The sequence below is a fragment of the Scylla paramamosain genome, chromosome 23 (genome assembly GCF_035594125.1).
Source record: "Scylla paramamosain isolate STU-SP2022 chromosome 23, ASM3559412v1, whole genome shotgun sequence".
Taxonomy (NCBI): Eukaryota; Metazoa; Arthropoda; class Malacostraca; order Decapoda; family Portunidae; genus Scylla; species Scylla paramamosain.
The window spans coordinates 16,053,255-16,068,794 of record NC_087173.1 but is presented as its reverse complement, the minus strand read 5'-3'; the positions used below and the strand labels follow the sequence as shown (position 1 = coordinate 16,068,794).

General features: G+C 42.5%; 2 protein-coding genes across 2 annotated transcripts in view; one reads left to right on the top strand and one right to left on the bottom strand.

The window, feature by feature from the left end:
• The window catches only part of LOC135112275 (uncharacterized), a 33,650-nt gene that overhangs the window by 14,397 nt on the left and 3,713 nt on the right, over positions 1 to 15,540 (bottom strand). The window lies entirely within an intron of this gene.
• On the top strand, positions 6,989 to 7,918 carry LOC135111944 (uncharacterized). Its single transcript, XM_064025621.1, has 2 exons — positions 6,989 to 7,008; positions 7,120 to 7,918. The coding sequence occupies exons 1-2, from the start codon at positions 6,989 to 6,991 to the stop codon at positions 7,916 to 7,918; spliced, it is 819 nt and encodes a 272-aa protein (XP_063881691.1).

Sequence of the window (15,540 nt, the reverse complement as noted above, 5' to 3'; positions counted from 1 at the left end):
CCAAGGAAAAGACCTTGTTTGATCCTTACAGAACTTCCAGTAGTGTTCACCACCAAAGCATCAGTGACATGACCCTTTCTAATTGTGGAAAGAGTCGATTCAACAGCCAATCGCCTAACATTACCTATACCTTCAAGACAGATGTCACTGCCTACAGGAGCTTCTGGAACACGAATTGTAATCCGTTTTGCCACACGAGTAGGAATGTCATAACTGGCATTGACAATTGCTTTTGCTTCCCTCCATGCTTCTGTTATATCCTTATCTCTCGTAGGAGACCGGACAGATGGAATCGTTTGAGGCTCCCCATTGGATCTTTGTCCCTTCCGTGATAAAGAACCGTTTCTGGGTTGCCTGGAAACCAAAGGTGCAGGATGTTTCATCCCTTCCAGATGTCGTCCGCAGTACATGACTGTATTTTGCTTTGGATAGATTACTATCTGGTGAGACTTCATGGCTCTTAGCCCTAATAAGCCGTCAGAAGGAAGTTTAAAGTTACTGACTACATAGAAATCAGTTTGAATAAGCTGAGTATGCTTAGATAGACTTATTGGTAAGGAAATTTTTCCTAAGATTTTCAGGGCTGACCCTGTGACACCAGAAAGATTCAAGTCACTTGGACGGAGTATCCATTTACCACCGCGTGAATTCCGTTTCAGAATCTTGTAAGATTCTTCAGAGATCACGTTTACTGTGGCTCCAGTGTCTACAGCCAAAGATAAGCGATGCTTACCTACCCTAGTTGGTAATGCCATTATGTCTGTTTGGTTGTTGGCAGCATTTATGGTTGAATACACTGACATGTCAGAAGAATCTGCTGCCTCAGCGTCTTGCGCATTTAGATGTTTTAGTCGGGTTTGTTTACTACTGTGCGCTGGTCTTCCCCCGACTGCCTTGTACTGTTCAGGTTAGCTCTGGCCTGTTTTTCAATTCTCATATTGATTATATCTTTACATTGCTCTGATGAGTGTTTACACTGGCCATGTATGAGGCAGTATTGGGTAGCGACGTCCCTGTAGGATCTTGTCCTACCAGTTTTCACTTGGGGCGATGCACCTGGTTTTGGTCTAACAGAGAGATTACCCTCTTTTGTTTTGTTCTCCAAGTCGGATTTATTTGCTGCCAATTTCTGGTCCTTTTGTTTCTTATAACATCTTTTTTCAACATGACCTATTTTATGGCAGTACGAACAGACATTTCCAGGCCTCGCCATGGCTGCCGCACAAGGTTGAGATTGGTCATCATCCATGAGTGGAGCAACCAATGAGGTTTGAGTTTCCGGAGAGGCACCAGATAGCCCTCTTTTCTCCCGAATCAGGACTGCAAGGTCAGCTACTGTGTCTCCCGGTTTAAAGCGAAAATGACTTGCGGTTTTCTTCACTTCCCCATTCACCAATGATATGTAAAAGATGAATTCCAGAAGTCTTCTGAAATCTGTTTCTGTCATACTGTTTCCTTGGAACCAGTTGTTAAGTCGTAAGACATCCATGAAGTCCGTTACGAACTGGTGTGTAGGGATTAAGGCTTTCATTTCGTGAAGAGAGTTAATTTCAGCTGCAAATCTAAGACCCACCTTGGAGGCTAGTACCATTAGGTCAGTTTGACTCTTACCCCCAAAAATGTTCAAGAAATTTTTCTTGAAATTTGCATAACTAGTCCCTATTTCAAGTGGACTAAAAGCGCTGGTATTCATCATGTGTGCTGCTTCTCCAGCCAATTTAGATCTGACGAAAGAGATCTTGTCTTCATCGGTGATAGTATTTGCTCTTGTCATAACATCCTCACACAAACGGATGAAATCATGAGCCCTTTCTTGCGGGTTTTCTCCGCGAAATGCTGATATTGTTTCAGGAATAGGAAGTACCTTAAGTGTAGTAGATGCATGCAAGGCATAAGGAGAGCCAGTAGAGGCTGTAGCAGAAGCATTAGGATTAGCCATGGTTGCTGCTGATAATGATGGGTATTTATTCCCTGATCTTGTAATCAACACGTTTCCGTCCTCATGAGGCACGGTATTTTCCACTGTAGTGGCTTTTGGTTCCGTTGATAGTGCTTCTGATGATCTAGTGTCACTATTATCCGCTTGGAAATGACACTCCAGTTCATAGATTTCAGCTAACTTATCAGCTTTATCCATAAATGTAGTATTATTACTATCTTAATTAGGTATTAATTACACACTTAAATTACGTTTCCATCGTCCAAAGGCGTTTCCACTCTTAAAGGATGAATGGTTAGTATTTTGAGAAGTGTGAAAATTTTAACAGAATTGAAGGGTTAGGGACAGAAATGGAATTATCCTAGTTATCCCTGAACACTTAAAAGAAAACGAGAGCGAGCGCTCCGTCCAGCAGAAAAAGAAAACGGTGTTTAAGAGGCAAACTAAATTATTTTAATTTCCACATAAGTAACATCACTGAAATAGGTGAGTTATACATGAACCCTAACAGTGTTTGCGTTACCACAAGTGTTTTATTTAATATTGGTGTGGTGTACCACTAAGTGTCTGTACTCACGACTGTAGCCGGAGAAATTCACACTTAAAAAAAAAATATATATATATATATATATCTTCTTCTTAGGAAGACTCCTTCCGTCTTGGGAAGCTCCTCTTAGGATAGTAGTGTTCTTGTAGAATCCTGCAGGATTCCTGCAGGTGGAAGATGTGTTGGTCTGCGCCGAGAATGTCTGCGCCGATGATGTCTTCGCCGAGAATCTACGACGAATAATTAGACCGAGGGGAAACCAAAGAATTGTTAGGTTTCTCCTCGAGTCTTTTAAGTCTCCTCCTTTAATAACAAAGAGAAGTGAATCTTGGGAGTGGCAGGCTGGGTGAGTAAGGCGAGACCGTTAGGTGCGTCGCTCTTGGCTTGGTGCGAGTGTTTTGGTGTGTCAGCGTAAGTTTTGTAAACAACGCCGGCTCGCTCCTCTGCTCTCCTCACTACCCTGCCACTGGTTGCCGTTTTCTCCGTTCACTTTGTCCGTTCACCACTTCACTTTCAACCACTGTTTATTGTTGTTGCACTTGGCACTGGAGTTAGTTATTCGTATCTCATTAAGCTGCCACCAAATGTTCCGGGGTGGTTTTGAATTATCAATTACCACTGGACACTGTTCATTAGTATCTTACCTTTATATAATAGGTAAAGTCACTCTTGGTGAGTTTCTGTGGTTTTCAGGTGAATGTCAAAGGTGAACGTATAAAAATAGGTATATTTAGATATATGTACAGAATTGTGGAGAAGGGTGTGGCGCGTACGGGACAACGGATGTCCTCTGCGTGGTACAGCGTCACACCCTGGCAAGAGACTGCCGAAGCCGGCACAAGGGACGCTTAGCGCCTTCAAAAAGTGCTGACATTAGAAATAGGGGCGGGTTGACCGCACTCACAGTACATGAATATATTCATAATTATTACTCTCTAATTACATAAATAAGGCAAGGGAAAAGCTACTTATAGCTAAGAGTAATACATGCCAAAATACATTAGGGAGAGATTAACTATAGAGAATACTTAGATACTGTAATGTAGGTGCTATCGATTACTTATCGATGGCAATAAAAGGAGTATGGAAAGTTCCATGGTGTGTGTGTGACGTAGGGTGGCGTGATCATATCCGCCCCACCCTTATGCGCCAACACCCACTATTTGCACTTATGCATATATGTATACATACACTTATATTGCTAATCAAGCAAGGCATTATAAATACAATACACATTATTATTAATTATGTGACACCGTTACATTGGACATATCATGTATCATTCCCACACGATTTGCTACAAAGGTAAGGAAACGCCTCTTGGTATTCTTTATGTACTGAACTACCGCTGTGCTGTCCGTCCAAAACACGGACTGGGAAACTGGTAGTTCTATGTCCCTCCTCAATTGTTTGTTGGCCTTAGCAGACAGGACTGCAGTGCACAGCTTGAGACGAGGAATGGTGAGTTTCTTTATCGGAGCTAGTTTGGCCTTATCACATATAAAGGCCACATAATGGGAGCCATCCTTACGAGTTGTCCTTAAATAGGACACAGATTCATACGCCTGTTGGGAGGCATCGCTAAAATGGTGCAGTTGTATGTCTCTCTGTTGGTCTGCGTTCTCAGACAAATACTACCGCGGTATTCTGACTCCTGATAGGTGTTTAAGTCCTTTCCTCCACCGTAGCAAGGCCGGTTCATTCGGATCTGTCAGTGGTTCATCCCATGTAGTGGTTCTTTGACATTCTTGGAACAGAAGTTTACCAAGTATAATCACTGGAGCAAGGAGACCTAAGGGATCACATATAGAGCTGACCATGCTTAAGACACCCCGTCTAGTCCCAGGGTGTACCATTACCCCAATTTCATCCCTTTGGAGTTCCCAAAGAAGTCTCAATGCACGTTCGGTATGCGTCTTCCCTGTAAACATTATCTGATTTGGCATTGCTACTCTTTGCGTCTCTGGGATAGTCTTAAGTGCTCCTTTGTTATTTGAAATCCACTTGGTAAGCTTGAAACCGCCCTTTAACAGTAAGGTTCTCAACCGATGAGTTATAATCAAAGCTCTCGCCAAGGAATTCATTGAGAAAGTAAATCATCCACATAAAAGTTTTGTTCACTTCTGATAATATCTTCGGGCATATTCCCTCCATGTTCAGAGAATGCCCACCGTAGGGCGAATCCAGCATAGGATGGACTCCAAACACCCCCAAAGAGGCGAACTTGTCATGCGATAGATTTCAGGGTCACCAGCGAGCTGGTCATCTGCCCACCATAGGAACCTTAGCACATCCCTCTCTGCGGGAGACAACTTCACCTGGTGGAACATAGCTTCGATGTCAGCCATGATAACGATTCTCCCTTGATGCAACCTGATGAGGACTCCTATCAGTTTGTTGTTCATGTTCAGTCCTTGTATGACACGGCTGTTCAGCGATATCGATTTGTACTCAGCCGCACAATCAAAGACTATTCTCAGCTTTTCTGGTTTCTTGGCATTTAGTACCGGATGATGAGGTAGATACCAGGTCCTTCCAGTTTTATCACCATCTACTCGTTCAGCAAAACCTGAACTGATCATATGTTGCATCTCTTGTCGGTACCGCTGTCTGAGTCCAGGATTTCTTATGAGGCGACTCCTTAAACTTCGAAGGCGGTGTTCAGCAAGCACCTTATTATTTGGTAATTCAGGGTCGTCTTGGCGGAATGGGATTGGCAGCTGGTAATGACCATCTACTTGTACGATCGATTGTGACCACAAAGTCATCACCTTCTTGTCTTCTACTGACATTTTCTCTTCGTGATCGTAGTTTGAGTCCTGTTCCCACAACCGTCTTACTTGTTCCTCTAAACCAATCGAGTCCTGCGTAGTTAATGTAGCCAAGTAACCCCTCGCCACTTGTTCAGGGTCTGTCCTTAACACAGGGCCATTAATTGTCCATCCTAAGGGAGTCCGTGCTACGAAGGGTTCTCAATCTCCACCCTTTCTGACCTCAAGGGCACAAAGCATTAGGCGTATCTAGTCCTATTATAACATCTACCGCTCATGGGAGTTGTTCTAGTACTGTTATTCCTTGGAGATGTGTTACTTCACTGATGTTCCTGAAGGTTGCAGCCGTAGATCTCAGTAATTCTGGTAATGCTTCAATCACTAGCACATTGGTAACAATGATAGATCTGACACCATTTACACCCACGCTCGTTATCTCTTCTGTGTCGAGTTCATTCCTCTTCTCGGAGATTGTAATGAGGGAAAGCTTAACCCTTTTCCCCTTTTCTTGTAGCTGTTTAGCGATCTTACGTGTGCAGAACGTACGGTCACTACCCGCATCTAAGAGAGCTCCTCTTATGATGGAGGACTGGTTTCTGTTGTGCTTAACCTTTACTTCACCTTCAGAATGGGTAGAGCCACCATCGTCTCACTCTCACTCCTTTGACAGCTATAATTCATTTCCCTTATTCCGACATGGTTATTACTTATTGTTTCTCTGGCTCATGTTCACTGATGGCTTCTGCACTAGTTGTTGCATCACGAACAAATTGTATCATCCAATGTATCCCAGGCCTTTCTTTGTGTTTTCCTTTGTAGGCCATCTGTTGTAAGATATAATCTTCTCTTATCCTTCTCGACAACCGGTTGGCTCGCAGGTACATTACATAGCGTGAATCAATCTCCTTTACCTGATTTAGAATGGTCAAATTATGAAAACATTCCTCCAGTTTATCGGTGAACTTCCTTAAGCCCTTTACATCCCTTGCTCTCAGAGGAGATCCCTGTAAGATTCTTTTTATCATTTTATCTACAAAGGTGTCTTCATCACCATATCGCTCCTCAAGCAGTTCTAGCGCACGTTCATACCCAGTGTTAGAATCTTCGATCTTCATACATGACCGGACCTTACCTCTAATCTGTCCAGTGTAAGCAGAAACTTGTGTCTCTAGTTTGACGATAGCAGGCATATCCATGACTTTGACATGGCGTTGGAAAGCTTGCTTAAACTCCCAAAATTCAAAACAGGTTCCTCCACTAAATATAGGTGTCACTCTCTTCGAAAGTTGTAAGCCTCTAAGGAGCTTGGAAAATCCATCATTCTGTGACTTTTCATCAGTCTCCTTTGTCTTGTTGAGCCCTTTGTGCTCCCCCTGGTGAAGCATTCTCGACGAGACATCAAGCGCAGGTACGGAGCATCCTTTATCCTCCCCCTGGTTTACCTGATCCGGTTCAGACTCAATCTCTACGAGTTCCTGGGGTGATGTTCTCTGGGCCACCTTATCGGTCCCTTTACTGGTTTCTCTTTGTTCCGCCTTGTCCTTGTTCAGGAGAGTTGTTACTGATTACTGTATCCTTTGGACTGCATCAAAAAGAGAATCCACCTTGTGCTCTAAACCTGGTGATGCTGGAGGAAGGGTGGTGGTGTTACCCTCCTCACTACTCTTGAGTGAGCCATTGTCATCAACATCATCCTTCCACCGAAGTGTCTCCCCTTCTTCTTGTCGATCCATGCTGGCCTCAGCGCCGATGTATGTACTCCACACAGTCACTACACAGTGCCTCGCCTGCGCGAGGACACAGCCACTACACTGTGTCTCGCCACCTCGAGGACACAGCCACTAAACAGTGTTTCACCTCAGCGAGGACACAGCCACCACACAGTGCCTCGCCACCGCGAGGACACAGCCACTAAACAGTGTTTCACCTCAGCGAGGACACAGCCACCACACAGTGCCTCGCCACCGCGAGGACACAGCCACTACACGGTGTCTCACCTCAGCGAGGACACAGCCACCACACAGTGTCTCGCCTCAGCGAGGACACAGCCACCACACAGTGTCTCACCTCAGCGAGGACGCAGCCACCACACAGTGCCTCACCTCAGCGAGGACACAGCCACCACACAGTGTTTCACCTCAGCGAGGACACAGCCACCACACAGTGTCTCGCCACCGCGAGGACACAGCCACTACACAGTGTCTCACCTCAGCGAGGACACAGACACCACACAGTGTCTTACCTCAGCGAGGACACAGCCACCACACAGTGTCTCGCCACCGCGAGGACACAGCCACTACACAGTGTCTCACCTCAGCGAGGACACAGACACCACACAGTGTCTTACCTCAGCGAGGACACAGCCACCACACAGTGTCTCACCTCAGCGAAGACACAGCCACCACACAGTGTCTCACCTCAGCGAAGACACAGCCACCACACAGTGTCTCACCTCAGCGAGGACACAGCCACCACACAGTGTCTCACCTCAGCGAAGACACAGCCACCACACAGTGTCTCACCTCAGCGAAGACACAGCCACCACACAGTGTCTCACCTCAGCGAGGACACAGCCACCACACAGTGTCTCACCTCAGCGAGGACACAGCCACCACACAGTGTCTCACCTCAGCGAGGACACAGCCACCACACAATACGTAAAATACTATTGCGCATGTATAAACTTAAATTAAACTTGCACCTATGTGACAGAGATTCGCCAACAATGAATAACGCACAGGAGATATATATGTCTGTATGTATGTATGTACGTCCGTGAACACGCGCTCGACCCGCTGCTATCCTTAATCCTTAAGCCCAGCTAGCGAGTCCTGTCAACTGTCTCACTTTGTGGCCGTGGCCGTCGGTGCGGGCGCAAGATGTCTCTCCGGTGGTCGAGATGTGGCACCAGTCTCCGTCACAGCTACCACTCACTACCACCAAGCGGGCAACCACTTGTTCTGTCGCCCTCCCAGCACCGCACCTTGCTCACTCACAGTCCCGCCGCTCCGCTCTCGTCCTCGTCGTAGGGATCCACAATCCGTCCGCGGCGGCCGACCCTTCACGTTTTGACTGTTATCGCCACTTTCTTGGGGCGATCAGTGCAGGATAATAAGACCCGTTTCACGCTGACTCGATGTATTGATTGAATCGGTCAAAACCTGTGGACACGAGCCAATTCTCATAAAGACAAATATGTAATGGTAACTTAACAGTCTCAGCCTTATGGAATAGGTTTATAGATTTACGTTACTGCACACATTGGTAGCTTAACAGTATCAGTCTTACAGAATAAGATTACAAATTTTGCTACTGTACGCTCTTACACAAAACAGGACATATATGTTACACTGAGTATGTTGTAGTCAAGACACTCACGTGTTGGCAGGTCATTTAACCCCTGTAGATTGGGGATCACTCTCAATGCGAGACGCTCGTTCACGACGTCCCCTCCCCTCTACAGTATATTTGCTTCTGCCCCAGGGCAGGGCAGAGTTGGGTGTCCCCTACACACGTTTCTTGTGTGGAGTCTTTGAAGTCCTTATCTGATCTCCATTAACCCAGCAGAAGCTAAATTCATCAAATCATTCATCATCATCAAGCAAAATATCTTCTCCCTATCCCATCTACTACCATCCTCAGTGTTCTCTCTCTCTCTCTCTCTCTCTCTCTCTCTCTCTCTGGCAGTAACAATATATATATATATATATATATATATATATATATATATATATATATATATATATATATATATATATATATATATATATATATATATATATATATATATATATATATATATATATATATATATATATATATATATATATATATATATATATATATATATATATATATATATATATATATATATATATATATATATATATATATATATATATATATATATATATATATATATATATATATATATATGTATATATAATGTACACACACACACACACACACACACATATATATATATATATATATATATATATATATATATATATATATATATATATATATATATATATATATATATATATATATATATAATGTGTATATATACACACATATATGTAATGTGTATTTGTACACACACACACACACACAAACACACATATGTATATATATATATATATATATATATATATATATATATATATATATATATATATATATATATATATATATATATATATATATATATATATATATATATATATATATATATCAATGTGATGGAGCCCACAACCTATCTTTCATATTTTTTTTTTCACCCCTTGTCTTCCCACTCACTTTCTCTTACCTAGCTTTCTTTTCTTCACCCTCTTTATATATATATATATATATATATATATATATATATATATATATATATATATATATATATATATATATATATATATATATATATATATATATATATATATATATATATATATATATATATATATATATATATATATATATATATATATATATATATATATATATAAATGATCTTAGGAGCTAAAACTGCCTAAGAGAGAGAGGATCCGTGACCATCATCCTCATGAATAAAGAAAGACCTTATTTTTTCAGATATTCAAAATAACTTACCTGTAAGTTGTACTCCAACCCTTCCTCTCTCACATTATAACGTAATATTTATTACAGGCACCAAGCCTTTTTCAAAGGCAGCGTGCTGAAGGTGCACATATCGCGTTTGTACCTACTTTGCAACGTCAGAGCATAGAGAATGGAGGTGTACGTCTCAATTATTAAGCCTAAATTTCATGTTCATGTAGAACAATGGCATCCAAGCGGAATAGAACAACTCCAGTGTGAACGTACATGGAACAGACGTCGTCTGACGTCGTTGTATGCTTGGTGTGTAAAGACAAGCTTTAGTACAGTGGAGGTACATGGAACATGAAACACCTGCGCACCAGACCATTGAATGTGCGGAGTTCAAAGAAGGAGGATGCAGATATGGAAATTGCTGCCAAATACCCCAGACCATCCACCACTGCTCAACCAACGCAGATAAAGGCCATCACTAAGGCTCAGCCCTATAAGAATGGCTCGAATAAAGAGAAAGAACTTGACGCTCTGGTTGTCAGGATGATAGTGGAAGACTTACAACCACTATCTGTTGTTGAAGACAAGGAGTTCAAGAGATTAGTAAATGGACTCAACCCGAGATAAGCCAAGTCGCAGAGAGGAAGGACTCTCTTACCTTCTATTTACAATTGAGTGGTAGAGAGAGAGAGAGAGAGAGAGAGACAGAGAGATGGAGAAAACAAAACGTATTGCTTTAACAACAGACAAATTATGGACATCTCGACAAACGAAAGCATTCATCACAGTGACAGCTCACTACATATCCCTAGAGTGGGTCCTCAAGTCTCCTGTGCTTGATACTGTCCGTATGGTGAAGTCCCATACAGCAGATAATATTGCAGAAGAGATAAGAATCGTCTACAATAATTGGAACATTTTAGATAAAATTCACTCAATTGTGACTGACAATGCTGCTAACATGACTGCAGCAATAAAACAAATGAATGTTCGCCATACCGCGTGCTTTGCACACACTTTGAATCTAGTTGTTCAGGACTCCATTAAGAACACTGAGGATGTCCAGAAGCTAAAAGAAAAATAAAGACTATCGTAAGTTTTTCCCATCACAGCGTGAAGGCTTCTGATAAGTTGATGCAGGTGCAAGAGCAGCACAAGCAGCCTTCAAAAAAACTTATTCAGGATGTAGAAACTAGATGGAATTCTACATACTACATGATGGAACGATATCTAGAGCAATATGACCACGTGACATACACTCTCTGCTATCTGGAGAAAACTAATATGTGTGTTTGACAAGGAGCTTGTAATAATCTCTGCCAGTATTCTAGATGAGTCCTGGAACCGCTACACACTAGTGGTAACCGTCTGAACAGCGCGCTGGCGGCTCCAAGACAGCGCTCTCTACACGATTCCCCATGGAAGCGATTCTGGAACCGGCTCCGCTTGGTAACCGTCTGAGCAGCGCGCTGGCGGTTCCAAGACTGGTACTCACCCGGAGCGCTGGTGGCCCTGCGCGCTCTACACGATTCTCCGCCAACCGGTTCTGACGGATCCGCCAGCCCAAGGAATCGATTCCGTGAATACCTAAGTTATCGGTTCCTGCCCACCACTAGTGAATAGTACCTTTATAAGGGAGACCAGGTGCCCGGTCTTTACTTATGTATACCTACAGAACAATAAAGAGTCAAATGAAAAGAGGATTATTACATTTTAACTTTATTAGAGTAGGATGTGATATGAAAATTTTTTCCAAACTTTAATCGGCGTTTTCTCAAAAATAGGGGTTACAACGGCATAAAACGCATTTCCTCATTTTAGATTTGTCCAACTAATACAAATTTATAAGTGAAAACTTCAGTTAATATGCTTTTTTTTTTTTTTAAGAGGTCATAATTTACCTGTCCAACACAGATTCTAGACTTGAAAAAAATAAAATAAATAAATAAATAAAAAGTTTTAAGGATTTTTTTTTTTTTTTTTACACAATTTGCTAGGATAGGTAAAAGGTATAGTGTATAAGTGGCGAAACAAAATTTGCAAAAATGATGGAGAAAATAGATAAAAAAATATATAAATATAAATTTCATTTCATGCATTGAGAGCATAGTGAAAAAAAAAAAAAAATTCTTTAAAAAGATAATGGGAAATAAGAGAGGAGACGACATGCGAGGAGTGACATGCCTCACACTCGTACGTAGGATACGTAGGAAGGTTAGCAGACTTTACATGACTCTCACCATACAGGCAATTTACTAATGGGTAGTTTGTGATAATGGTGGGTGTTCTCATTGCAATTATGAAATGGTTGTAGTCTGGTATACGGTGGCCGAGGTGTGTGTATGAAATGGGTTTAGAAAATGATGTCGAGCCTCTTCGGAAATACGAGGCGAGGAGACTAGGTAGGTGAAAGCGAATGAGGGGGGAGGAGAAGAGGCATGGAGGCCTCTCTCCACACACACTGAAGGTCCAGGGTGGTGTAGCTCGTGATCCTGGTGACCTACTGAAGACCCTCTCTACACTCAGAGAACCAAGGAGGTGTGGCTCCCAGTCCTGCTGAACCCGAGAGGTGTTCTATATACAGCTAAAGGCAGCCCGTGTACCACCACCAGTCTCTTCACTCCACTACCCCTGGGAATAGCAGCGGTGTAAGCTGCCACTCGCACGTATTCGTCTGCCCATGTCTTCCTAGAGCCATGGTGTGCCGTGTGGATATAGTACTGTGACTGCAGTTGTACTGTGTCCTTCAGTGAGGTGACTTTGTTGATTTATTAAAACTGGAAAATATGCTTTTTTTTTTCGTACTGTTACCAACAATTAAAAGTACTTGACAATGATAAAATCCAGGAACAGCATAATAACTCACAAGCCTTTGGAATGTTGTCATTCGGGCAAACAACTGCAAGAGCGAGGGGAGCAGGGAAAAAGAAATAATGGTACCCGTGGAATAGACATTGAAAAATAGATTCCAGAATTACATGCTTGTAGGGGCAAGTCAAGAAACCTTTGTCCCCCTTTTTATACGAGTCAGTACGACCTCACAAATATTTCCATTGATGGGACGAAAAGCAAAAAGGGTAGCTTCACAGTGAAGGGAAAAGGAATAATTTCTTAACCCAGACAACCGTCTAAAGACCTAAAAGGGAAGTAGACGACGATAGCATCAAGGGTAAAAACTTATTCTTATTATTATTATTATTTTTTTTTTATGTAGGAGGGGCACCAGCCACGGGCAACAAAACTACAAAAACAAAAAGGCCCACTGAGGTGCCGGTGTAGGTTCACTCGAGGTCTGTTCAGAACTCGGGATCAGTGGATGCGTGAACAGCATGCCAGATATACAGTTCAATGCCTCATTTTCGGCCTGCTATCACGGAGCGAGAATCTCGCTGTTTCTCTGAGGATTAATTCGGTAGATAGTATATTCGGTTCATTGTTTCTTGGGACGGTTTGAATACTCAGATACATAATTTTCGTGTATAATGCTATTGTTCTTACATTTTATGTGATCTTCGTTTCCTCAACAAGGTCTTCTTTTTGTTTCCAATGGATCACGCTAAAAAAGGGAAGAATTCTCTTATAAAAAAAATTAATACAGCGAGAGCGCAGAGTTGAAACAATGAGTAGAGCATACCATCTATCGAATTCATCCTCAGAGCAGCAGGGAGATGCTCACTCCGTGATGACAGTTCACAAATAAGGCATCGAACCGTACATCTGGCATGGTGTTCACGCATACGCTGATCCCGAGTTCTGGATAGACCTCGAGTGAACCTACACTGTCCCCGAACAAAGTCAATAGCTTTCGTCAAAAATTAAAGGATAAATGTTTTGAAACCTCCCTCTTGAAAGAGCTGAAGTCATAGGAAGGAGGAAATACAGAAGCAGGAAAAAAGTTCCAGAGTTTACCAGAGAAAGGGATGAATGATTGAAAATACTAGTTAACTCTTGCATTAGAGAGGTGGACAGAATAGGGGTAAGAGAAAGAAGAAAGTCTTGCGCTGTGAGGCCGCGGGAGAAGAAGAGGCATGCAATTAGCAATATCAGAAGAGCAGGTAGGGTAAAAAGAGTGATTGAAGATAAAAAGAGATGCAACAATGCGGCGATGAGAGAAAGGTTGAAAACGGTCAGACAGAAGAGACGAATTGATAAGATAAAAAAAAAAAAAAAACTTGATTTCACGCTGTATAAAATAGTGGCATGAGAGGAAACCGTCTCCCCATACATGTAAAGCATACTCCATAGATGAACGGCTTTCCTGTACAGAGTGGTGGGAGTGGGGGATGGGAGGAGAAAAACTGGCGAAAACGACTCAGAACACCTAACTTCATAAAAGCTGTTTTGCCTAGAGATGAGATGTGAAGTTTCAATTTAGATTATAAGTAAAGGACAGACAGAGGATGTTCAGTGTACTAGAGGAGAACAGTTGGGTGTCATTGAAGAAGAGGGGATAGTTATCTGTAAGGTTGTGTCGAGTTGATAGATGGAGGCGTTGAGTTTTTGAGACACTGAACAATACTAAGTTTGCTCTGCCTTAATCAGAAATTTTAGAGAGATCCGAAATCTGTAGGCTCCCTGCGTGACCTGTCAGCTTCCTGAAGGGTTGGACGTCAAGGAAAAGATGTAGAAATGTGCAAGGAGTGGATGCGTAGGAGTGGATAGGCCAAGAAGCTTTGTTTGGAAAATCATTGATGAATAAAACGAAGTGGGTGACAGGACAGACACCTGAGGAACACCAGTGAGGTCTAAAGCACTGTTCAGGGGGTGGTGTGAACTTATCATTAAACCCAGCTGTGACCTCACTGAACGTTTCCCTTTGTGTCTCACAACACAAGGGAGCAGTCACAGCCTGCCCTCTAAAGACAACTCTCTTCCTCCACACAAAACTACAAGCACCTAATAACACACACACCCTTCACTCAAAAATTTTAAAATCATCATGGCGACTCCTACACCAGCCTCGGAGTCCCCATCTGGGGAGGGGACCATAAATGTCCCCAGATCGGACTGCCTTTCTGTCGACGACCTTAAGTGTCTTGACACCCCCCTCAACTTTTTCTTCATTAACTTCTGCAACATTCGTGGTCTAATATCTAATTTTCAATCGGTAGAACACCACCTCTCCTCTTCTAAACCTCATCTTCTTTTCCTCACTGAAACTCAGGTGTCTGAGGCAACTGACAGTAGCCCCTTTTCTGTTCCCTCCTACTTTCTCTATCCTCATTTTCGATCCAAAGCTGGATGCTGCGTTTATGTGCACAATGACTTAATCTGCTCTCGTGCCCACGCTCTTGAATCTTCCGAGTTTTCCACCATCTGGCTACGACTACAGAGTCACTCTCATACTAAATTTATCTGTGCTGTATACCTCTCACCTAACTCTTCTGACTATAAGAAATTCTTTGACTACTTAACTTCAAAAGTGGAGCACATTCTGACCCTCTTCCCTTTTGCAGAGATCTCCATTCTTGGAGAATTCAATGTTCACCACCAGCTTTGGCTTTCCTCTCCCTTCACTGACCATCCTGGTGAACTAGCTTACAACTTTGCTATCCTCCATGACCTAGAGCAATTGGTGCAACACCCTACTCGTATTCCTGACCGTCTTGGAGATACGCCCAACATTCTTGACCTTTTCCTGACCTCCAATCCTTATGCTTATGCTGTCACCCTTTCTTCTCCGTTGGGCTCCTCCGATCACAATCTCATATCTTTAT